Source organism: Berghia stephanieae, chromosome 2 (assembly GCF_034508935.2).
Source record: "Berghia stephanieae isolate SIO BIC M18660-M18661 chromosome 2, UCSD_Bste_1.3, whole genome shotgun sequence".
Taxonomy (NCBI): Eukaryota; Metazoa; Mollusca; class Gastropoda; order Nudibranchia; family Aeolidiidae; genus Berghia; species Berghia stephanieae.
Genome location: NC_088361.1, coordinates 43728596 through 43756095, shown reverse-complemented (window position 1 = coordinate 43756095; position 27500 = coordinate 43728596). Strand labels below are relative to the sequence as shown.

Sequence of the window (27500 nt, the reverse complement as noted above, 5' to 3'; positions counted from 1 at the left end):
TACATTTTGTTCGCGTCACGTCAGTTCTTTCTGTTAACGTTCTCCTCTAGAAGATTAAAGGTGTTGACTTCTAACACACAACTTTCATAAGTATCATTTATTCGTTTGCCCCGTGCTACACTGGTGACCCCGACGTGATCTCTTCATTCTAAATCATCATGTCTATAAAAGCAGTAGCACTTAGACTCCCCACGTTTTGGATCAATTGCCCCCTGCTTGGTTCGCGCATATCGAGGCTCAGTTTGCACTGCGTGGGATCACAGCAGACGAAACGAAATACTACCACGTAGTGGCAGCGCTTGATGCGGCTACAGCATCTAGATCATTAGCCGTCATCTCTTCGCCACCTCCCAACTGTAGGTACAACAGTACAACACTCTAAAATCATTTCTTACAGATGCCTTACGGGTTATCAGAAGCGGAGAAAGTAGCCACTCTTCTGGACATTAAAGAGCTATGCTATGTGATAGCAAACCCTCCGAACTGATGGACAAAATGCTGGCTCTTTTAGGTGAACATAGACCGTGCTTCCTTTTCCGTTACATCTTTTTACGGCTGTTACCAGAATCGATTTGCCCCCCCCCCCCCCCTGGCTAGTTCCCCTAATAAAACGAACTACCGAGCACTGGCGAAAGAGGCAGATAATCTCTATAACTCTGACACCAAGTATGAGAGAGTGTTCTACAATTCAAACGCTGAACCTGATACCACCGATAGCGACACCTGCCGATCTACCTGAAATCCATACCATTTGCTGGTTTCATCGGAAGTTTGGATCAAATGCCCGACACTGCACTAATCCATCAACAGCTTAAAAATAAATAAGAAACATCAGGGAAACGGAAGAGCGGACCAGCAGTAGAAAACCCAACTGTTGGTCTATCATGGTATTCTACTACAATCCCCCCAAAAAACAATATCTGAATCGAAAGTAACACAACTGTTTGTCACGGACGATATTTCCAAAAGACGATTCTTAGTGGACACAAGTGCACAAGTTTCTGTGAAACCAGCGTCATCAGACGAAAGAGTGCCAGGAATCACATGACCTTCCTTACTGGCAGCCAACGGATCTTCCATAGCGGCCTATGGTGCCCGATTCGTAACACTTCGTTTTGGCGAACGTGTTTTCAAAGCACGCTTGATATCGGCTAATGTCAAACGTCCCTTATTAGGAGCAGATTTTCTACGTCAACACAACCTGCTGGTTGATATTCGAGGGCGGCGACTGATTGAGGCTGAATCATTCTCCCATATTCATTGCTCTGTCATTTCTGTTTCGACATGATCGGGCTCTGATCTTGCTGTCATGGAACCCAACAGCAATAAGTTCCGTAAAATCCTCAACGACTATCCTGAGCTCTTACAGTCTACCTTTAACACCGCCGAGGCCAAGCATGGCGTTAGGCATTTCATACTGATCAAAGGCCGACCTGTCTTTGCCTGAGCACGACGATTGGCACCGGATAAACTCGCTATTGCTAAGAAGGAGTTCTTTGAAATGGAAAATATTGGAATCGTCCAGAAGTCAAACAGTCCCAGGGCATCCCCTCTTCACATCGTTGCCAAAGCCAACGGACGCTCACGGCCATGTGGCGATTATCGAAGACTCAACGATGTTACAGTGCCCCGACCGTTACCCTATTCACCACATTCATGATTTTTCAGCACGTCTGGCCGGTAAGACTATATTCTCAAAAATTGACCTAGTCCGAGGGTATCATCAGATTCTCGTGGCTCCGGAGGATATACCTAACACAGCAGTGATAACGCCCTTTGGTTTGTGGAAAGTTTTGCGCATGCCGTTTTGATTTTTAAAAAACGCAGCACAAGCGTTTCAACGCCTTGCGGACACGGTGCTACAGGAATTAGATTTTGCATTCGTTTATCTAGACGATATTCTTGTTGCCAGTTCCTCCGCCCAATCTCATATCAAGGACCTTCACGCGGTTTTCCAGCGGCTAAAGCATCACGGGCTGGTGATCAAACTCGAGAAATGTTCTTCCGGAGTGACATTACTTGATTTTTTTGACCATCGAGTTTCCGCGTCAGGTTCAGCACCAATGCCTTCTAGGATTCAGGCGATAAAGGAATTTCCCCAGCCAAAAAATGTTAAGGCACTTCAAGAGTTCATTGGTATGATAAACTTTTACCAGCGTTTAACCCCCGACATTGCCTCAACTCTGCGCCCTCTTTACCATGCTCTGAAAACATCCAAACCACGCCAAGCTCTCAATTGGTCTAACGAAATGAACCAATCCTTCCATGCTGGTAAACAAGCCTTAGCAAATGCAACCATGTTGGTACATCCGTGCACAGATTCCCCCAATCGCTCTCACGTGTGATGCGTCAGATGTAGCCCGCGGCGCCGTCCTTGAGCAAAACACACATGGTTGCTGTGAACCACTAGCCTTTTTCAGTCGCCAACTGCAGACACCAGAGATTAAATACAGTACTTTTGACCGAGACCTCCTTGGCATCCTTTTGGCAATACGACATTTTCGCTATATGTTAGAAAGAAGGCTGTTCACCATCTACACAGACCTTTGGTCTATGCCGTGTCAAAGGCCACAGAGCTATGGTCAGGACGTCAGCAAAGGCAGCTTTCTGCTATTTCGGAGATCAGCACTGACATTTGACACATCTCGGGAAAGAAGAATTGCCTCTCCCGCGCTGTCACTGCCACTCATGCATTCTCTTTGGGCATCGACTATACAGCTATGGCTGCAGCACAAAGTTCAAGTGCGGACATACAAGCCTACAAAACACCGCTCACAAACATACAAATAACTTAGACCAAATTGAGTGACCGAGGGGCCCGAACTGCTTTGCGATATTTCAACTGGCCGAGCTCGCCCGATCGTTCCTCTGGATTTCAGACGCCCAGTCAGTGTTCGAGGCACACCCTTTCACATCCAGGGGTTAAAGCCACTGTCCAACTCATCACAGAAAAATTTGTGTGGTATGGCCTTTGGCCTCAAATTAGCAATTGCGTAAAGGAGTGTCATGAGTGTCAATCATCAATAATTCAGAAACATACTCGAGCGCGCCTTGAAACATTTACCGTACCGACAAAAGGTTTTCACATATCACACGATATTGTCGGTCCGCTTCCTCCGTCCTGCGGTCACATATATGACATTTTCTTCTAACCATCATTGATCGCAATTCACGGTGGCTGGAGGCAATTCCTATAGAAAATATGACAACGTTGGAAGTTGGATCTCTCGTTTTGGCGTCCCTGGAGACATATAATCGGACAGTTCACCTCAGCTTTGTGGACTGAAATGGCTAAACGTCTCGGAGTCAGACTCCATTGGACAACGGCATTTCATCCCCAGGCCAATGGGATGATTGAACGATTCCATCACATGCTCAAAGCAGCTCTGAAGGCACGATTCACATGTCCCAACTGGGTAGAACTACCTTGGGTACTTCTTGGAACTACTCCCAAAGACGACCTGGGATATTCGTCGGCAGAGCTCGTCTATGGTGAACCACGTACCGTTCCCGGCGAGTTAATTCCTTCCTACTCTTCACCTTTGTCGGCGACCGAATTCTTGTCGACATTCCGAGCCAAGGTACAGTTGCATACTTCTAGACCAGCCGCTCACCACACTAGTACCTCAGGCACACATTTATCCCCATCCCTATTGACAGCTAAGTACGTGTACATACAAACAGAGGAGTCCGTTACAAAGCCCTACATCGGCCCATATACAGTACTAACACAGGGAGACAAAACATTCCTCGTGGACACAGGCGGTCGCACAGAACGCATCTCGGTTGACCGTCTCAAGTCAGCACAGTTAGATTCCACTAAACCGGTCCAACTACAACAACCACCACGACGAGGACGTTCTCCGTTGTCGCAAAGGCCAGCCCCTGCTGCTGACAACGACCCTAATCGAGGCTACCCTACGCCTACAAAACAACGCAACCCAGATAGCTCACGTCACGTACCGGACGACCTATACGACCGCCTGAACGTTACCAATAAGCTCCGTGAGATGTCTGTGCTGGGAGGAGGTGTGTTATGTACTCTCCAACCCAAAATCTTGGGTCTTGTCTGTTTCCTACTTTTTGTGTGCGTCACGTCAGCGCTTCCTGTTTACGTTCTCCTCTAGAAGATTAAAGGTGTTGACTTCTAACACACAAATTTCATAAGTATCATTTATTCGTTTGTCCCGTGCTACATATTCTACCTTTTCATTTACCGAAATGGTGTGCTAAATATGTCTCTCCCATTTATCTGGTTTTTACCTGGATACCTGGATACCTCTGTATAGAGCTTTTAGACTTGGTGTAGTCTCCTTCGCTCCTCCTCATCTATTAATGATTGGACCAATTTTTATAATTGAACTTGTTTCCTAGGGTGTTGCTTATCTCCAACTCTGCTTTGAATTTATTCAAATTTTGTGCTGATACTGTGGTTTCTTGCAGTTTATTCCAGTTATTTACAATTCTAGATGAAAAAAGTTCCTTCTTTCATGAGTTTTAAAACGTTCTTTTTTCAGTTTCTTGCTGTTTCCTCGTGTCTGAATGTTCTTGTTTGGTTTAAGGAATCCTGCCTCTACCCTATCTATTCCCTTTACTATTTTATATGTTTGGATCATGTCTCCCCTTCTCCTGTAATCTAAGGTCGGGAGATTTAATTCTTAAATTCTCTTAATTTTAAAGTAATGTATTTATTATGTTTTTATTGTTTTCGTTATTGGTTGAAATTTTTTTGTCTAGACGGTCTATTAGTTTTTGCAATTCACCATAGATATTATAATATTACAGGAGGGATTTCCCCATCCTTACTCATATTTCTTGGCAATAATATTCTTTTACTGTTCTTGATTATATAATTTTATTATTATTATTATTATTATTATTATTATTATTATTATTATTATTATTATTATTATTATTATTATTATTATTATTATTATCATTATTATTATTATTATTATTATTATTATTATTTATTATTATTATTATTATTATTATTATTATTATTTATTATTATTATTAATATTACCATTTTTATTATTATTATTATTATTATTATTATTATTATTATTATTATTATTATTATTATTATTATCATTATTATTATTATTATTATTATTATTATTATTATTATTATTATTATTATTATTATTATTATTATTATTATTATTATTATTATTATTATTATTATTATATTATTATTCTTTTTATTATTATTATTAGCATTATAACTACTAAGAGTCATCATTTTATTATATAATGCCAATGAGATTATTATCAATGAGGAGTTTTATGACCCATGCGATGACCCGCAATCTATATGTAGATAGCAATGATTACTATATATAGCCCCTTATCTTAGAGTGACTTTTTTGACTTTTTAATTTAGATCTGTTTTGGGGGGGGGGGGGGGGGGGTTTGGGTTTTTTTGTTGTTTTTTGTTTTTTGTTTTTTAAGGTCAAAATACCTATACCTGTTTATTGTCGTATTTAAAAGACGGAGATAATTCTAAATTGGCAAAGCAACGACAAACATTCCTGAGGTTTAAAAAAACCCCCAAAAAACAAGTTTTTGCAATTCACAGCTGCTAGCAGCTTTCTATAACTTTGACTTGCAGATTTAACTTACGTTTGTGTATTTTATTGATTTCTTGGAGTCATGCCGAGTTCGAGATATTATCGCGGCAAACAAGACCTAAATGAATTCCCGCATTTTACCACAATTTTGAGAACGATAAATGCAAACAGCTCTTTACCAAATTGTCGAGCTTGTCGTACGGAATATGAAGCTAAAAAAAAGTGTTCCGTTCCAACTGCAACGAAATTTGGAAAAAAGAATTAGACTTTTTAAAAAACCAAACCGGATAAGAAGACTCAATAAATAACTCCAAAGATATTGGGTATCCGTAGCGTTCTATAATCTATGATACTCCATAAGCTGGTACCAAAATTGTAACGAGACTTGTTTGAAATAAACTAAAAGTCTTGTCGAAATTGCGATTTTGTCAAGTCAGGGTTATTTTCATCTATCAATTTATGAAGTTGTGTGCGGTAATGTGGTCTAGTGGTATGATTACACTCGCTTTCAGATCTGAAGGTCCTAGGTTCGAGCCCCGCTCGGCGCATAGTTGAGTCCTTGGAAAAGGCTCTTCACTCATATTCTCTAACTGAACTCGGGTGTAAAATGAGTACCAAGCCTTTAAAAGCGTGTGTCTGTTCGAAAAAATGCAATATCGCCTAACAGGCGTCATGCCTCTTCCTCCATGTTAATTATTGCTGTTGGCCTGGGACCCCTTGTAAAGCGCTTTGAGACTTCGAGTGGATATTGCCCTATATAAAAACTACCAATTATTTATATATTTAAAGTGTTCAAGTCAAAAATGGAAAGGGATATTTATTTCTATGCCAGTATATTATTTAAAAAGACAATTCAATATTAATGTAGTGGTAAAAATGTCATTCATTCTTTTATATTTACAGGCTGAAACACATCAAAACTCAGCCATGAATACACATGAAGTATATGGTAAAGATAAACACAATCTGGGCGAGGAAGACGTGGATGCAAATGCAGATCAGCCTATGATACTCGACGAACATGTAATACCTACACAGTCAGGCTTTTCAAAATGGATAGCACTCATCGAGGATAAGATTCATGAATTTTTCAACCTACATTGGAAAAAGATCAGAGTGGGCATATACTTCACTTTGTTTGTGGCATATATCGTGTATTTCGGATATTCGATGAAGCACAGGTCAGTGAGAATTAAAGGACTGTACTTTTGTGATTTTTTTTCAAGGACATAATATACCTAACTGTATTCTTTACTTTAAGAATTCGATAATAAGTTGAATTGCCGTGGTGCTATGCTTTTTAGCGATGGTGTTGGTGTTTGGCTTTCTTTTCTACCATGACAGTGCAGAGGCCTAAATTAACCTATATGAATTATTCTTCATTACTATAAACTTACTTAATATTCGTCGGGGCCGCAAAAGACATTTTCTAATGAAGTTCATTTCTGTCTGTGAGTTGCATTTGGTCAGCTTTTTTCAGCTCTTTATCCATGGATTTCTCCATGTGTTTCATTGCGCCTGCATCTTCGTCGTTAGCCATCAGACGTCCAACGGAGTGCAGTTTTTGACACAGCAATTCCCTGTATTTTGGCAACATATCTATGCCATCTCTATCTGAGTCTTTTTATGGCTCAATGTATCTGTCTTTTCTGTCGGAGAGTCGTTTCTAATTGTGGTGGGTCAAAATATTCCTAACTTTCTTCGGATGCATTTGTTTTGAAACGATTCCAATTTATCTGTTACTTTGGATTTTACTTTCCAACACACACTGCCGTACAAGAGGGCTGAAACACATTATTTTTGTACAGTTTCAATTTGGTTTTGGTTTGAAATGTTTTGAGTCTTCAAATGTCCTTCAGCATTGCAAACACTGAAGTTGCCTGCATATTCTGTGTTCTACATCTTCCTCTGAGTTTCCGTCAATTGTTATTGTTGATAATAGATAAATGAATTATACATATTCAATTTCTTTCAGTTCCAATGTTGAGTTCTCTTGAGACTGTTTTTTTTGTTGTTGTTTTTTTTTTTTAATTTCATTTTCATGCTCATTTTGAGTACGAGCTCATTTAGTCTGTTTTCTTTTTTTTTATTGCACATGGTGCTTGCGGACAGTAATGCTATGTCATCTGCATAATCCAAGTCTTTAATAAAGGGCAGGGGTGTCCAGTGGATACCTATGTTCCTGTCTGTTGTCCTTTTCACGATTCAATCTAGAGCTAAGATAAAGAGTAGTGGCGATAGGATACATCCTTGCTTGACCCCTGTCCTTACATGGAAACTTTCGGTCGGGTTATTGTCCTCGCATACTACCTGACTACATGACTTTAATTATATCGAATGACAAACCGCTTAACCACATGACTACACAACTATTAATGTAAAATTATATCAAATGTTTGCCCTACTATTTTTGTAACTCTTTGTGCATTGTATTATCTCTCACGACCAGATTCGGTGATGAAGGGTCCATCGTTCTATTGGCCATCACCATTTTCATGTTGTGGAAACTCTTTTTTAAGGTTTTAGAAAGCCGAAACATTGTTATTGGACTACCTCGGTGTCTTCATTCGTTCCTGGAACAAGATTCAGGCAGAAGAGTTCGGAAGATAGTAAGATAGTAAGTGTGTAGGTGTTATCTTAATATTGTTTTATTCGCCTATTCTCTTTTGATATTTATATTTCAAAATTCAAATTAGAATTCGTCGGTGTCTGCTCTAAATGAGTCAATTTCCTAATTCACACACCGCAAAGTCAAATGAAAATCTATTTAAATTTGACACTCTTCAATTGAAATTCAATAACTTTTCAAGAAGGGACATCATTAAAATATGATCTCTAATGTCAACAACATGAAGATTTGATAACGGATACTCTGTTCTCTCCTACATTTTAAAAGAATGAAGTCGGCGCAAAACTCTGGAAATGGAAATGACACCTTTAACCGCTTTAACGTTAATCAAATTAGGGACAAAGAAAGCAGATAAAAATCTCATGTTGTCTTATGACACCAATATAATTATAATTTGACATAACTTGTTTTCATCCACCAATTAATAATACAATTTCATTTCAGCGCAATTATGATTGCAACCGCAGTTGCTATGATAACCTTTCTTGCAGTGAATGTATTAGCACACCTTGCCACTCACCGTCGCTCCTTCCTTGGAATGCTGGCTATCATCTTCCTTTGCTTTATTTTTTCAGCAAAGCCAAGTCGGGTAAATTTGATCACATTATTATTACTTTGTCATTCATATACTTGACTTTACTTTAGTATTTTATCCAGGACCTCATATTGTTAATCTAATTTGTTCATTTTTGTTTCAATCGGGCACACTTCAGGCAAAAAAAAAAACCCAAGTCATTTGGAATCATTTATGGATACTTCATAAATTCGTAATATAAAGGCCATTTTCATGTCATGTACATAAAAATGATTAATTGAGAATATAAATTAACATGATAAAGCAGTTGAAGTTGTGACTTTTAACTTTACATTGTGATTATTAACTTAATTCATAGATCAAATAGATTTTGTGTTTTTAATTTCTGCCTGTGAGATTTTTAACATTTTGATAAATGCGCGATAAACATCAAAAGTAATAATCAAAATTGAACATAACAGCCTTTTTAAAAAATGACCAAAATAGCAAATACGGATCGTTTCGGACTCAAAACTCTTCATCAGCCAATAAGAAAAATAAGAAAAATGTAAATACATCATTTAAAAAAACAGATAGACGGCAGACAAATGTTTAGCTCGTTCTTTCTGTAAGTAAAAGGATCTTAGAATGTTAACAGAATAAAGCGTCATGATCATGAATTTGAGCTCATCTCAATGATGCCCACTCCAACGATAAAGGGAGAACAGAAGCAATAATCTGATGGATTAGTACTATAATAGTAATGCGGCTATGTGGTCGTGTGGTATGCCACTCGCTTTCGGATCGGAAGGTATTGGGTTCGAGCCGCGCTCAGCGCATAGTTGAGTCCTTGGAAAGGGCTCTTTACTCACATTCTCTCACCGTACTCAGGTGTAAAATGAGTACCTGACCGTTAATAGCGTTGTCTCTGTCAGAAAAATTGTAATATTGCCGAATATGCGTCATATGACGATGTGATAATGGCTGTTGTAGTAGTGGTCGTGATGATGATGTGATGGTGGTGGTTGTGGTTGTAGTTGTAGTAGTGGCAGTGGTTGTTGTAGTAGTGATGATGTGGTGTGGGTAATTGTAGTTGCAGTAGTGATGATGAAGTGGTGGTGGTTGTAGTAGTTATGATGATGTGGTAGTGATGGTTGTAGTAGTAGTGGAGTAATGATGATGATGTGGTGGTGGTGGTGGTGGTTGTAGTAGTAATGGTAATGATAATGATTTGGTGGTGGTGGTTGAAGTAGTAGTGGTAGTGATGATGTGGTGGTGGTGGTCGTTGTAGTAGCAGTGGTCGTGATGAAAATGTGGTGGTGGTGGTTGTAGTGTGTGTGTGTGTGTGTTTGAGAGAGAGAGAGAGAGAGAGAGAGAGAGAGAGAGAGAGAGAGAGAGTGCGCTCAAAGTGCATGTAGTGATAAGTAGAGAAACTTGAACTTGAAAAACTAATAAGGCTAAAGTTTGAGGTCAAAGTGTTTGTGATGAGCTATTATTGGCAAGTACAGGAAGGTGAACATGAAAATTAATCCAGTGACCGAATTTATTGATTTGTGTATGTGCGTGTGTATATGTGTGTTTGTATGAAGAGAGAGAGAGAGAGAGAGAGAGAGAGAGAGAGAGAGAGAGAGAGAGAGAGAGAGAGAGAGAGAGGGAGAGAGAGAGATTTGAACTAAATTTGTTTGAAGGGTTTTTACGGCGCTTACAACACTGATTGCAGTAGTATTGGTGGTTGTAGTGGTAGCGTTGTGGTGGTTGTAATAGTAGTTTTAGGGATGGTGATGTGATGGTGGTGGTAGAGATGATGATGTAATGGTGGTTGTAGTTGTGGTGGCATGGATGGTGATGGTGGTTGTAGTTGTGGTGGCATGGATGGTGATGGTGGTTGTAGTTGAAGTAGTAGCAGTAGTGATGATGATGATGTGGTGGCGGTTGTAGTAGGAGTGGTAGTGATGATGATGTGGTGGTGGTGGTTGTAGTAGTTGTGGTAATGAAGATGATGTGGTGGTGGTGGTTGTAGTAGTAGTGGTAGTGATGATAGTGTGGTGGTGTTGGTTGTAGAAGTAGTGGTAATGATGGTGGTGGTTGTAGTAGTTGTGGTAGTGATGATGATGTGGTGGTGACGGTTGTTGCTGGAGTGGTAATGATGATGATGTGGTAGTGGTTGTAGCAGCAGTGGTAGTGATGGTTGTATTATAGTAATGATGATGTGGTGGTGATGGTGGTTGTGGTTGTAGTAGTAACAGTGGTGATGATGATGATGTGGTGGTGGTTGTAGTAGTATTGGTAATGAAGATGATGGGGTGATGATGGTTGTATTAGTAGTGACTGGAAGGGGGGGGGGGGGGTATCCTTGGAACAATTTAACCTCACCGGAATTTGACGGAAGTTGCCCGTAACCCGAAATATTTGGCTCCATGTCGGATTTTATTTTTCCGGTGAAACTGGAGTTTTGGCATCACTGAATTTGGCATGACCTTAGATTTTACATTTGATAATGTGCATACAAATTTTTGAAATAATCCAATTATTACTTCTGTAGTTATTCATTATTATGTAAGATGTCCTTAAAATAAATAAAACACCAAAAATAAAACTGCCGACAATTTTATGACATTGCTCACTTTTTGAAGAATTTAAATAAAAATCAATGAAATAAGAATTAATATATGACATTTTTGTCTTATTTATTAGAGGAAATAAGATTTCAAAATGTCAGATGAAAGAAGGGTTTATAATTTCAAAGTACATTTTGAAACTATGTGAAGCCGGGTGGACAGGGAAAGAAATATCAAGAAACAGGATGGGAGAGGAAGAGAAAGAATGAGAGGGTAAAATACACACCCACACACACACATACACACACACACACACACACACACACACACGTGAGAGAGCGAGAGAGGGATATATATATATATAAAGAAAAAGAGGAGCGAGAGGGGTGGGGATAGAGACTGCTTGTGCATTAAGAGGGCGGGGCGGAAGGGAAATAGAGTGCATGTGTGTGTATATGTGTGTGTGTGTGTGTGTTTGTATGTGTGAAAGAGACAAAAGGAAGACGGAGGGACTGAGGTAGACATGAAGAAAGAGATGGAGCAAATAATTGTAGGGATAGTTTAAGAAAGCATTTTGTTTCATGTAAGTCGTAGTCAATCAACTGGAAACATATTGACCAATGAGATTGCAATTAAAGAAATGGGCTGGTCAAATTATTCATTGCATTGTTTACATTATGAGTCAGATGACAGCTTGAGGAGGAGGGGGTGGGGCTTATTGTGTAATGACATACATGAAAACATGTTATTGAATCTCTCAAGTTTTCCTTAGCGTTCATCACATTGTTGATTGTCTAAAAAGACCCCCTCCCCTTCTTTCAATATACAAAGAAAGCACAACAAAACGAACATCTCTCTCTCTCTCTCTCTCTCTCTCTCTCTCTCTCTCTCTCTCTCTCTCTCTTTCTTTCTCTCTCTCTCTCTTTCTCTCTCTCTCTCTCTGTTTGTTCCTCTCTCCTTTTCATCTATCTATCTATCTATCTATCTATCTATCTATCTATCTATCTATCTATCTATCTATCTATCTATCTATCTATCTATCTATCAATATATCTATCTATCTATCTATCTATCTATCTATCTATCTATCTATCTATCTATCTATCTATCTATCTATCTATCTATCTATCTATCCATTAATAGGCCTGTCTCTCTTTCTGTTTATCTATCCATACATTTAACTTTTTTCATTTTTTAGTTACACGCATTTCCATTGGCAGTTCATAAATTGTTGAAGGCTTTATTTACTATTCTACTTTTGTACTTAAAATTACATGTTTATCCTACAACAATCTCTGTAATTGTAAGATTAGGCAACTGTTGTCCTATTAAATTCTTAGCATGTCCTATAATTTCATGAATAAAGAAAGAGGGACAAAGGACCCTCATCGCAATCATTAACCAATGCAGCTAGACAAAGAAATGATAGCACGTGGTGTGTAACAAAATGCACAAACACACACATATGTAACACACGCATGCTGACGTCATGACACATTGCCCGGGCATTTTAATGGCCAACAGGCGCATGTGATGAGCGTTGACCAATCAGAATCATTCATTTGTAAGGTTGTCAGGGAAAACCTAGACTTTTTACAGTTTTTAAAGTTCATTATAGGTTGAACCATGAAATTGTGGAAACAGTCATGCTTTCTCTGAGATAGATAAAGACACGCCCTTTGCTGTGGTATCTTACATGGTAATGGTGGAGGAAAAGACTTAATATTACTAAGTACTTGGAAATGGTGGCTCTCTGGAGAGAAAGTCAACTCTCCTTTTGAATGTGTCACTAATAGATGCATTTTTAAACTTAAATTTAGAAAACTTATCGTCAATATTTATGTTGAATTATAATGTTTTTTGTAGAAAAATGATTGTAGTTTCTGAAACAACCAGACACTGAAATTTGATAATATTGACCATTTCGACTTTAAAACCGGTTTTCTTCGTTTTCAAAATCCCGACTTAATACCGCTTTGAAGCGTAGGGTCACATATGTTTTTGCTGTTGGTCAGGGACCCTTTGTAAAGCGCTTTGAGCACGTTTAGTGGATATTGCGCTGAATAAGAGCTCAAGTTTTGATGATTAAGCTTTAAAATTTTAAAAATTTAAAAATTGAGCTTTATATAGCGCAATATCCACTAAATGTGTTTAAAGCGCTTTACAAGGGGTCCCTGGTCAACAGCAACATTTAACATGTAGGACGGGACATGACGCCTGTTAGGCGATGTTACAATTTTTCGGAAAAGGACAATGCTGTTAACGGCCAGGTACTCATTTTACACCTGAGTACGGTGAGAGAATGTGAGTAAGGAGCCTTTTCCAAGGACTCAACTATGCGCCGAGCGCGAGGCTCGAACCCAGGACCTTCCGATCCGAAAGCGAGTGTCATACCACTAGACCACATAGCCGCACAATAATCCAGAATGGGTTTTTCAGCCCGTACCGATGCGTGGTTGGTATTTTGTTATATTTTTGAAGCTGTATTATTCATTTTTATTAATAACATATTTTAAAGTCCACCGCTTCTTTGTATGTATCACATTCTGCCGTGCTCTGGAAAAAAACCCATATATTTAAAAATTTAGCCAGAAAACTCGTCCTTCAAATAGCGATCGATTTAATTGACCCTCATCTTGACAAAAACTCTCATACCTGGGACGTCGCAAAGTCTCAAGTTTGAGAGTTTTTGCCAAGATGAGGGTCATTTAAATCGATTGATATCTGAAGGACGAGTTTTCTGGCCAAATTTTCAAATATGGGGTTTTTCAGAGTATTGCAGCATTATGAAATGGTCTGAGATCATCATCTTTTAATCCAGTTAAAATGTGATCTGCAGGGTCAATCTGAATGCATGCCGCTGTGAGCTATATTTTTTTGGTTAAAACTGAGTTTAAAGTGCAACCTATTAAGATTAGAAAATGTATTTTTTTAAAAACATATATATAAATAAATAAATATATATATATATATATATATATATATATATATATATATATATATATATATATAATACAGTTTACGAAATAGAACTCAATCTCATGACTAAAGGCATTCATTTTAACAAGGCAGAAAAGGCTGTATGTAACCAGTTTGAATAAAAGGGTGGTATAACTATTTTAGTTGCAGGATGTATAGGCAGATTCTTAGGATTATGGGACGTATAAGAGCGAGAATGGATGATCTTTATTGGCGACAAAAATAATTTTTAGACTAGAAAATATGATGCCGTCACTCTAAAACCAAAAGATCAATTACACAGGATGTATATATATATATATATATATATATATATATATATATATATATATATATATATATATATATATATATATATATATATATATATAATTTTAATATTGACCACAATGTTGGAGTCAGTCTACATCGATGTTTCAGGCCAAATCAGCCATCGTTAGGACTGTGAGTGTTACATGAGTTTGGTTTGTTGTCTGTTGTTGTTTGTTGAAGTGGTTCCGGTTTGTAGTTGATTAATAAGAACTTCCGGCGATGTGGACACGTATTGTACATCTCATTTTTTTTTTTTTGTGTTGAGTGTGGCTTCATGAGGGTGTTTGATTATAGTATATCCGTACTATCCGTACCATATTTGTATCAAATACGATTATATATATATATATATATATATATATATATATATATATATATATATATATATATACATATATATACATATATATATATATATATATATATATATATATATATATATATATCCAATCCTCTGGAACAGTGGTTTTACACTTCCAATGACATTGGAACCAGTTTTTTTACATCACATCTTGGCCCCTATTCAAATTGTATAAGTTAAACTTAAATCTGAATTCTAAGTATCGGATTTGCCCCCGATATAATACCTATACCGTACTAATAAGTTGATTGTTTGATGGTTTCATTGAAATGCAATTAATACTTTCCGTTGTTTTTTTTCATACAGGTAAACTGGCACCCTGTGTTTTGGTCCTTTGCAGTCCAATTTGCTCTGGCCTATTTTACCCTGAGAACCCAGATTGGCCAAGATGTGTTTCAGTGGTTAGGAGATCTCGTCACGACTTTGTTCTCGTTTGCAAATATGGGATCTGCCCTTGTGATAGGAAAAGAATTTAAACAATGGGGCCTCGCCTTGTCGGTAATTATTACGAGTTTTATTACTAAATAGCAACCCCCCCCCCCCCCCTCCACATCTTCGATGTAAAAGTTTAACACTGAGATTATGAGAGTGGGAGAGAGAGAGAAAGAGAGAGAGAGAGAGAGAGAGAGAGACAGATAGATAGATAGATAGATAGATAGATAGAGAGAGAGAGAGAGAGAGAAAGGGGGGGGGGGGGAACACAGAGAGGAATGCTGATATACATGAATGAAATGAAAGAGCACAGGCCCGTATTTAATGACAATATGCACACGATCTGCCCGCCAGTTGAAATCTTCCAACACACAAAACTATAGGGGCTTAAACCTTTATAGTCTGATAAATATATATATATATATATATATATATATATATATATATATATATATATATATATATTATATATAAGCCTCAATCCGTTGTTGTCGTCAGATTGATTCTAGGGATAAACACTATGTCGCCAGCTCTACTACCGGTAATTATCTTGGCTTCTAATACTTTTGAACCTAATTTAATTATTAACAAACGGGTGCCATTTAGGAGGCCTGATTTAGGATTTATATTTCTAAGCATCATGACTGACGTGTTGGCTTTCAAATGTAATGCATGTGGAGGAAATCCGGGAGGTGTAAGTTCGTTCAAGAATTCAATCGGGTATAAGTTGATGTCAGAGTCACTTTGAATGGAATCAACACTGCGGTAAATTTGTTCAGTTGATGAGGGCATCCTGCACAGAACGGCTGCATTTATTTTGTCAACATTTTCATGGGTTGTAGTCAAAATTGCTCTCTCTGACAGATAACGTTCATCCGCAAAGTTCAGATTCAAATCATTGTATACAGCATTTATCAAGCATTCTGGGTCATTTTCAGGAAGGCATAGCGCTGGAGGTAATTTAACAGAATACTTTCCTATTTCGCTGAAAACCGGCTCTGTACCATTTCCGATGCGGAGAAGCCAATTTGCAAAACAGTTATTGTCATCAGTAACCCTCATGTTCTTATTCATGTGAAAAATTGTGACAAAATTCCAAATAATTGACTTGTTAAGTGTGACACTTAATATATCGGCTTCACTTCGTTTGTTAACAACAGGTAGAATTTGCCGAAAATCCATCCAAGTACAACCGCTTTGCCCCCAAAAGGTTTTGAACTGCCTGTTATGTCACAAAATGTCCTGCTCACACATTCAAACACACGCCTGTCCATCATAGGTGCTTCATCCCAAATTATGAGAGAACTACTCTTCAGTAACTTAGCTGTGTCTGATTGGCGACTGATGCTACAGGTGCTGTTATCCGTTATTGGAATTGGAATTTTGAACGTTGAATGTGCTGTTCTACCACCGTGCTGACAAAAGATCAAAGTGAAAATACAAATTTAAAGAATACTGGGGATGAAGAAGCTTTCGGAATGTCTCCCCTTTACTTAACTTATGGAAAAACAAACACCCTAGCACCTTTAATAACACTTATGACTAACCTCTCGAGCTAACCCTAATAGAAAAAAAACAACTCTCGGACTGCTTTGCACTACCTTTCAATACTTAACAAATCACAATGGCGGCCGAAAATCAAAACAATGGTCAAATTAGGAAATTTTAAACTTTCACAAATCTATCAAGGTTTGTTCTAGTGAATAAATAAATGCCTGACAAAATATCAACGGTGAAAATACAAATTTAAAGAATACTGGGGATGTAGCAGCTTTCGGAATGTCTCCCCTTTACTTAACTTATGGAAAAACAAACACCCTAACACCTTTAATAACACGTATGACTAACCTCTCGAGCTAACCCTAATAGTAAAAAGGAATCAAAATGGCGACTGAAATACCTTCATGTGATCAAGTGAATAATATCACTATGAATGCCACGATTTGCTGAAAAATGCCAACACACACACACACACACACATGTATACACCACATACAACACATACACAAACATACACACATACACACACACACACACAAACATACACGCAATTAGAACATAATACTACATAACAAAACTGATCACCGCTAAATCAACAACACAACGGAAGTAATAATAATACTTGATGTCATAAATAGATGACGCAAATTGACAACTTTTTACAGTGTCAATATTAGTTGATTTTGGGAGCCAAGTGTCGTCGGTACATATTTTATGATATTATCTGTTTGACTCAACGAACTTTCAAACTAACTTTAAATTATAAAAGGAAATCAAGTTATCTGTTTATCTATCTGTAAAAAATACATTTCTAATTTTCAAATCTTTTAGTAGAGTTGTGCGCCGTATCAATTTTTTTATTGACTCAAATAAGCACAATGTTCTCCACAATGCTACATTTTTTTACACACACTTCCCGTAGATTGTCCCAGTGACAAGAAACAGATCTGTAGGAGTAATAATAATTATACTTAAAATGTTTATATATATATATATATATATATATATATATATATATATATATATATATATATATCCAAGGTCAAAAGGTGCCAATTTTTTTTTCTCAAAATAAAAGTGACATAATAGTCCATTTATGTTTCTAGATATGTAGCAAAAACCCTGTACTTCATGAATCAAAGGCCCTTTAGATAACATTACGGTCAAACGCAGCATAATAACGTCAACAATGCCTATAGGTTGCTGGTGTCACCTGTGACCGGTGACACCAAAATGAGACAAAAAGCGCAATAACCAAATGATTTTTGTTAAGTATCAAACTTTATTTAGTAAGTTATAAACAAAAAGACACAATCAACAACAATCATAGTACAATAGTGTTACCAACTATTGGAGAAAAGGTTGCTTTTTGGTGTCATCGGTCAAAAGCAACATAGAATGCAAATATATTATTTCATAAAAATGATTGTACATTAACAACAACAACAATATTGCATATGCTTATTACCAGCAATGTTCAGAAACTTTTGGAATAAAATGTTGGGAAATAATGTGATCAAAGCATATCAAGGGTCTGATGATCAAACCTCTGAAGTAGCGTTTTCGTGAATCCGTTGATCAAAGCTCTGATGGCGACATCAGAGTTTCGCGCCCGGCTTTTTCACGGCGATCAATCATCCGATGTCACTTCCGAAGTTTGAACAACGGGTTTTGAGATAGAGGAGAGCTGCAACACGTTTCTTAATACTTTGTATTGCACGGCAATCATCATCATCATCATCATCATCATCATCATCATCATCATCATCATACGGATGTAGGAGAAGAAAATTAAAATTTTTTAAAATTTAAATAAACTTTAAAGATTAAGATAAAATTGTTATTTCCTTTAGTTTGTTCATGTTTTTTCAATGTATATACAATACATATATATATATATATATATATATATATATATATATATATATATATATATATATATATATATCAATCATGAAAAAGGAGTTGGAATTCTTTTAGACAAACCAACATCAAAGTGCTATTTAGATCATGTTGCAATCTCAGAAAGAGTTATTTTTAGTAAAGTTGAAAGGAAACCCGTTTAATGTTAATATTATTCAAATATACGCCCCGACATGAGACAGTGACGAAAACAAAATTGAGACATTCTATCAAGATAGAGAACAAGCATTAAAACAATGTAAATCTGATGAAATTCGTTTAATAATTGGTGATTTCAATGCAAAGGTTGGTAACGAGAGAGTTGAAAATATCGTTGGCCCCCACGGACCAGGTACCAAAAATGATAGAGGGGAAAGACTTGTCGACTGGTGCAGATTGGAAAACCTTACTATTGTCAATACATGGTTTAAAAACCACGATAGAAAGAAGTGGACGTGGATAAGCCCAGGTGGCCTTTATAGAAATCTGATAGATTTTATTCTGGTCCAATATCGATTCAGAATTATCGTACGCAACTATTCCAAGCGCAGATTGTAATAGTGACCACAGACCTGTCAATGCCACGCTAAAAATAAAACTTAAAACAAATAAAGAAAAAGAAAGTGGAACCAAAACTGCAATTAGATCTATTGAGAATTATCCATCAAATAAAAAATGATTACAAAGAATGCGTGAAAGAAAAAAAGTGAAAACTTGACCTCAGATATATGAGTACTGGAATCAAGTATCGAACTGCATCACAGAATCTGCAAGAGAAACTATTCCATCTGTGAAAAAAACACGAACCAAAACATAAGTGGATGGATGACAAGATCATGAAACTAATGAATGAAAGACGAAAACTAGAACGGAACAGCAATGAATATAAAGAAGCTAATAAGATTATAAAACGTGAGTGTAAGAGAGCAAAGGAAGATTATATTGAGCATGAATGTCACAGAATTGAAAGACTAAAAAAATCTTACACCAAACAATTCTACCAGTCAATACAAGATCTAAGTGGAAAACGACCAGCCGTGGCAAGAAAATGCGTTAAAGACGCAAACAGTAATATACTTATCGACAACAATGTTTTTTGTTTGCTTGTTTCTTTGTTTGTTTTTGTTTGTTTAGCTTTATCTTTTTCTTTAAAAAAAAAATCAAAAGATCTTTGTTGTTTGTTGGACAGGATGGGTAGGGGTTTAAACGGTGGTATGATATCAGGATAGCATCAGGTGGACATGTCATAGTGATGACGTGATTTAATTTAATGGGGTGATTGTCATGATCGAGCTTTGTTATTTTAAATTAATAGAGATAGGGAGAACAGGTGATCGGCGTATTATCTTTTTAAATACCCAATCATTATTTCGTACATTATATTTACTAATAAAGCATAACTGGGAGATAATAGGCTTGAAGTTCAGTCGCATCGTGACTTTAGAAATTGACAATTATTTAGCAGCTGTGATATTTATGGATGCTCAAAATTATAGAGTCCAATGTCAATACAACCCTATTAACAGTAAAATGAAATATTGATTTTGTAGTTAAAAACACAATCATTCTTTCTAATCCACGAAAACAAACTATACATCATTTACATGACGTGTTTTTGATTGCTTGAAAGTACTTCTCCGTCTCCCTTGAACTCTGAACTAACATCAGAGGTTTGATCATCTTGAGACTAAAGAATAAGTGGGCGCGCTTATCTCTGAAGTTGACATCAGAGGTTAGATCAGCGGATTGGCAAAAACGCTACCTCAGAGGTTTGATCAACGGGCCATCGATATCTTATTTAGCAACATTGTGTCACTTGTGACATTAGACCGATGACACCATTACTTATGTCACAAGCAATACCAAATTGCCATTTCGACAATATATCATTAATTTCAGTCAAACCAGTGTAATAACCTCAGATAAATATGGAATTTAATAATATTTCAGAAACAAAAGACTTCAAAAATAGAAATATACATGGAAAATAGAGTATCTGAATGTGACTTGTGACATAAGACCGGTGACACCATTACTTATACTTATGTACAAGCAACACCAAATCACACTTTTGTCCATACTATATCATTATATTCAGTCAAAAAAGCATAATAACCGCAAATTAGATGGCCATCCAAGCCAACAGTCAATTATGCTAAAATGAAATGAAATAATATGTTAAGAAACTAAATACTTTCAAATTGGAAATATACTTAGAAATTAGCAATCCCATTGTTGCTATTACTTGGGTCAAAATCGGCACTAGAACGCAATTCTGCCTCAATAAATCAAGAATAGCAACTGAACAAATGTAATACAGTCTGTTAAAATGGAATTCAATGACATTTCAAGCTTTGAAGAACAGGATAACAGAAATACATTAGAAACTTCAAACTTAAGTGTCAACTGTGACATTTTAACCAATGACACCAATGGTCACAAAAAGTACCAGAAGTCACACAAACTCTAGATAAATATCAGCCATGGTAATGAATTCATGTAACCAGACGATAACAGCACCCTACTGCTCAAATCTGCTTGTTTGTAGTAATTTAGTGTGTTAATAGTAAAACAAATCAAATTTCTTGACAACCCTTCTATTTATCTGGATTCGTCAAAAGCTTGAGTTTTGTCTTTTTCTTGATTCATACAACCCTGAAACATAAAAAATTAGAATTACAAGGAAATGATTAATTGTGTCAAAATCACAGTCTCAGATGAGATGTCATAATATCATATTTGTAAATAGAATAACAGATGAAAACATAATTTGTTGGTGGCACTTTGTAATATCCAATTTCAAGTGTTGCTTGTGACAATGTAAAATAGCGATGACACCAAAGTTCAACTTACCTTTTCTGTCTGGAGCCATGCTGGAAAGGCAACTGAAAGTGCTGCACTTCAAAGGCTGGTAAGAAGGGTTGATCAAAATTGCGAATCGCCATTTAACGAAACAAACTTCCACGTGTTCACGCATGCCGTGTTGCTTGTGACAAATGACACCAAAACCAATAAACCTCAATATCAGCAAACGGAATACATTTACTCCAAGATTTGAGTTCAGAAGGAAAATCTATGCTTTTTTCTCATAATAAAACATTTTATAACCTTTAAATATGAGCTTTAAAGTTTCGTGTCGAGTCTTAGTATTGTGCTGTGTTTGATGACACCAAAGGTCACAAGCAATACAAACTTTTTAAGAACTCTATATGAAACTTAATCAGATATGTAATATACTGCAATTGCGTTTAAAAGTAAATTTTGACTTTATACTATTAGCAAATTTCAATCATGTGAGCTAAACCATCACATTTAATTTCTACATGCTTTCTATAAAGGTGATGCGTTGACCTCGTTTTAAGCACATGCCAAACTGCATTCAAATTTGACTTTCAAGTTGTTTATTTCATATTCTGTTGAACAGAATATGTTGAGCTATCTCATTTTATCTCTTCTTCATATTATCAATTGATTACAAGCATTAACCCAATGAAAACAGCCCATAATTAAGTAAAAATCGAATGTTCTTAACACTGGTATCAGACGGGCACCTTTTGACCTTGGCTCATATATCATTTGTTAGCCCTAATCACTAAACTCGTGGTCGAGAATCAATAACAAAGAGCTGAGTGACTTCTACTCCGTTCCTTCTGTAGGGTGTATTGATCGGAGGAGAGAGTTATTGGCTATGTATATATTTGTAATCAGTGCTAAATTTCGACGCATCAAAACATAATGTTCGAACCCATGACCTTACTGTTACGACAATTCCGCCTGGTCGGGAGAGGGACGCTAAACAGTCGACGCCATCCACCACTCCGAAAAAAAAATTGGTTTCAAACTTAGCTTGCCCTTACCAACAAAAGGATAGTATCTCTCAATAAAATCAATAAATCACTTTTTTTTTCACTTTCTCGACACTCTGGGACATGCATAGGAAAGCTAACAGAGTTTTCAAAATGATCATATGTCAAGTATTTTTGAAATTAGAGGCAATTAAAAATATCGTTTGAAACAATATCCTGTTTAAGCCCCATCTTTAACCAACAAAAGGACAGTATCTCAGACGACTGTGTCCGCCTCGTAAAGTGGTCGGCGTCCCTCGTGAGCACGACGGTGGCGACAACGAATAATATAGCATGGGTTGACCATTCGAAACGGCTTGGCGCTACTTGCATCTCTGCCAGATGGTCATATTCATGATCAATTTGGCCAAGATTGGCCACAATTAGAATCGGGCTTTAAAAAATATCTTTTATTTACTTTTTTTTAAAAGCTACGTTTTTCTTAGTGTAGTTGATGTTTAATTTTTAAAAATCAAAAACGATGATCTCTACAAGGCAGTCAGATCGTTGTTTCACATGGGGGTGTATTTGGTTATCTTTGATTTTGAAATTGGTCACGAGGAATTCTGATCATCTGGCATTTAGCGTGTGTGCGTATGGGGGGAATGTGTATGTGTAAAATAAATTATTATAAAAATTAAAAAAAATAAGAGAGAGAGAGAGAGAGAGAGAGAGAGAGAGAGAGAGAGAGAGAGAGAGAGAGAGAGAGAGAGATGACAATTGATAATGTATAGATAGAAGTCACCTGTATCCTAGTTTGGACGTGCATGTGTCTACTCCATACAGCCATCCAAAGCCTTTGTCAACCCTATCATGAATACATTCCAAATGATAATGTAGCATCTCGACAAATTACACGATGATGTCTCATTGAAAGAAACTGATGATTTTTTTGTCTAATTGAAATCAGCTGATAAACCGCACTTTTACAGATTAATTGTTTATGCTTATAATATTTCCTCTATTACTGAAATAAAATCTTTTAGATCTTTAACATTTTAAGACAAATTCTATTTAAGTAGCCGGTTATTTTTGTCATCGATATTTCACCGAGTCAAGATTTAAAGTAACCAATGAAAACTTTAACATTGGTAACTATTACATTCATTCAATCAAGAATCTGACGGACAACTCTCGTTACTATCCACACTCGTGTCAATAAATGTTACCATTATAATTTGGCTACCTCGTGACGTCAGGTGACCTGGTGATAGCTGTATTGTTTAGTTAATCGTCAAATCACTAAATTCGACAAGAGGCCTCTGAATTCGTTAAGATTTCTTAATGAACGGTGAGCTGGGCCGATAAAGTTGTTAACATGTTATTGTGACGTTTGAGTCTATTGAACGGCGGGCTGGGCTGATAAAATTGTTCACATAATAATGTGAAACTAGGGTGTGCCTGATGTAGACTGGGAAAATTTTTTGCTCAATTCAAATACAGACATGTTAAAACAACCAACGCTGACATTTAAACCATAATCTTGCTTATGAGATTTTTGGACCGTATTGGAGGTTGTCATCTATCAAGAACCAATAATTTGTTCTGAGAAAGTCTTGAAATATAACGAGCAACAAGTTTGAAAGTCTTAGGATGGACCTATGAAAAGTTTGTGGGCGGGATTTTGTCATGATTGACAATCGGAATCGAAGACGCAGCTATAAATATCAAAGAGACAAGTCGTTGGCCACAAAAGAAAACAAATCGTGAATCACTTGTTTCCTTGAGCTTTACTAACAACTCACTTGGCGCTGCACAAACCTAACAAATAACGTCAATCCAGAAGTCTTAGAGAGTCCTAGTGTCAGGCTATAACGATGGCTACGCTAGAACCGAAGCCATCGGTAACTTATAGATAGAATGCGCTTGGCCAAGGAGTTCACAACATTGCCATCCGGAAGTATAACGGACCAACACACAAACTCTGTGTAACCATGAACGTTTATAGTCAGGTTAATACAGTTTAGTGAGAACAACTCACAAACGCGGATGGCAAAAACAATAACAAAGGCTTGAGTGACGTCATCTTCGAACTATCTATAGCCTGACAGTAGAACCCTCACGGACTTATAGGTTCACACCATTGTTTATTTTTGTGCAGTGTATATTGAGTTGTAGTAAGTAGTGCTCAATGAAACAAGTAATCCCATTTGTTCATCTAATGAATACAATTCACAATTTGTTTTCTTTTGTAGCCAACGACTTGTCTTTTGACGTATTTTTTTGGTCAGTGTCATGCTATAAGTAGTTCACGATGGCTACGCGAGAACTGTAGCCATCGTAAAGTTATAGCCTGACACTGACCAAAAAATGACATCAAAATGCCATCCTTTTGCCACAAAAGAAAACAAATCGTGAGTTGTACTCAATAGTGCAACCAATCAAATAACTTGTTTCCTTGTGCTCTACTAACGACAACTCCTTTTGCGCTACAAAAACCTAAAAAATGACGTCAAACTGCCAGTCCTAGAGGGTTCTTGTGTCAGGCTATATGTTAACGATGGCTACGCAAGAACCCGCTGGGACTTATAGTTTGGCGTCATTTTTTAGGTTTGGACAACGCTCCGTGAGTTGTCGTTAGTAGGGATCAGGGAAACATGTGATTCCATTGGTTGAACGTTTGAATACAACTCACGACTTACTTTCTTGTGAGGCTATATGTTAACGATGGCTACGATTGCACCCGCTTCCTTGCACGAGTCTATATAATATAGATAGAATGCGCTTGGCCAAGGAGTTCACAACATTGCCATCCGGAAGTATAACGGACCAACACACAAACTCTGTGTAACCATGAACTTTTATAGTCTGGTTAATACAGTTTAGTGAGAACTCACAAACGCGGATGGCAAAAACAATAACAAAGGCCTGAGTGACATCATCTGCATACTATCTATAGATAGAATGCGCTTGGCCAAGGAGTTCACAACATTGCCATCCGGAAGTATAACGGACCAACACACAAACTCTGTGTAACCATGAACTTTTATAGTCTGGTTAATACAGTTTAGTGAGAACAACTCACAAACGCGGATGGCAAAAACAATAACAAAGGCCTGAGTGACATCATCTGCATACTATCTATAGATAGAATGCGCTTGGCCAAGGAGTTCACAACATTGCCATCCGGAAGTATAACGGACCAACACACAAACTCTGTGTAACCATGAACTTTTATAGTCTGGTTAATACAGTTTAGTGAGAACAACTCACAAACGCGGATGGCAAAAACAATAACAAAGGCCTGAGTGACATCATCTGCATACTATCTATAGATAGAATGCGCTTGGCCAAGGAGTTCACAACATTGCCATCCGGAAGTATAACGGACCAACACACAAACTCTGTGTAACCATGAACTTTTATAGTCTGGTTAATACAGTTTAGTGAGAACAACTCACAAACGCGGATGGCAAAAACAATAACAAAGGCCTGAGTGACATCATCTGCATACTATCTATAGATAGAATGCGCTTGGCCAAGGAGTTCACAACATTGCCATCCGGAAGTATAACGGGCCAACACACAAACTCTGTGTAACCATGAACTTTTATAGTCTGGTTAATACAGTTTAGTGAGAACTCACAAACGCGGATGGCAAAAAACAATAACAAAGGCCTGAGTGACATCATCTGCATACTATCTATAGATAGAATGCGCTTGGCCAAGGAGTTCACAACATTGCCATCCGGAAGTATAACGGACCAACACACAAACTCTGTGTAACCATGAACTTTTATAGTCTGGTTAATACAGTTTAGTGAGAACAACTCACAAACGCGGATGGCAAAAACAATAACAAAGGCCTGAGTGACATCATCTGCATACTATCTATAGATAGAATGCGCTTGGCCAAGGAGTTCACAACATTGCCATCCGGAAGTATAACGGACCAACACACAAACTCTGTGTAACCATGAACTTTTATAATCTGGTTAATACAGTTTAGTGAGAACAACTCACAAACGCGGATGGCAAAAACAATAACAAAGGCCTGAGTGACATCATCTGCATACTATCTATAGATAGAATGCGCTTGGCCAAGGAGTTCACAACATTGCCATCCGGAAGTATAACGGGCCAACACACAAACTCTGTGTAACCATGAACTTTTACAGTCTGGTTAATACAGTTTAGTGAGAACAACTCACAAACGCGGATGGCAAAAACAATAACAAAGGACTGAGTGACATCATCTGCATACCATCTATTGATAGTTCGAAGATGACGTCACTCAGGTCTTTGTTGATGTTTTTTGCCATCCGCGTTTATGAGTAATGCTCACTGAACTGTAATAACCCGACTATAAACATTCATGGATACACACAGTTTTGTGTGTTGGTCCGTAAAACTTCCGGATGGCAATGTTATGAGCTTCTTAGCCAAGCGCATACTGTCTATATGAATAAAATCACCTCTTATTCTACGATATTTTAGTGAAGACAAATTTAGATACACATTAAATATTTCTATATAAGATAGATGTTGAATGTCAGGCAAAACAATAATAATAATAATAATAATAATAATAATAATAATAAGAAGAAGAAGAAGAAGAAGAAGAAGAAGAAGAAGAAGAATATTAATAATAATAATAATAATAATAATAATAATAATAATAATAATAATAATAATAATAATAATAATAATAATAATAATAATCATAGTTATGCTCATATAAATAATAATAATAATAATAATAATAATAATAATAATAATAATAATAATAATAATAATAATAATAATAATAATAATAATAATAATAAAATTTTTGTTTCCCACCCCATTCTCAATTTTTGATTTTTCACCAAGACTTCAGGCATTTTCATCTTTACCAACGCGCTCATATACTTACTGAATAATTGGGGCGTCATTGAGTTCATTGTCCTAAAGTT

The 27500-nt window shown here is 36.9% G+C and overlaps 1 protein-coding gene across 1 annotated transcript in view; it reads left to right on the top strand.

Annotated features, from left to right (window-relative positions):
* LOC144964940 (putative transporter YutK) overlaps nucleotides 1–27500 on the top strand; it is a 90188-nt gene that overhangs the window by 12494 nt on the left and 50194 nt on the right. Inside the window, exons 3-7 of the mRNA XM_078899743.1 lie at nucleotides 6477–6754; nucleotides 8023–8190; nucleotides 8647–8791; nucleotides 15233–15424; nucleotides 27418–27500. The exon at nucleotides 27418–27500 is cut by the window's right edge and continues 79 nt beyond it. Of these exons, the coding sequence (XP_078755869.1) occupies nucleotides 6477–6754; nucleotides 8023–8190; nucleotides 8647–8791; nucleotides 15233–15424; nucleotides 27418–27500 (866 nt within the window). The remainder of the gene's footprint in view (nucleotides 1–6476; nucleotides 6755–8022; nucleotides 8191–8646; nucleotides 8792–15232; nucleotides 15425–27417) is intronic.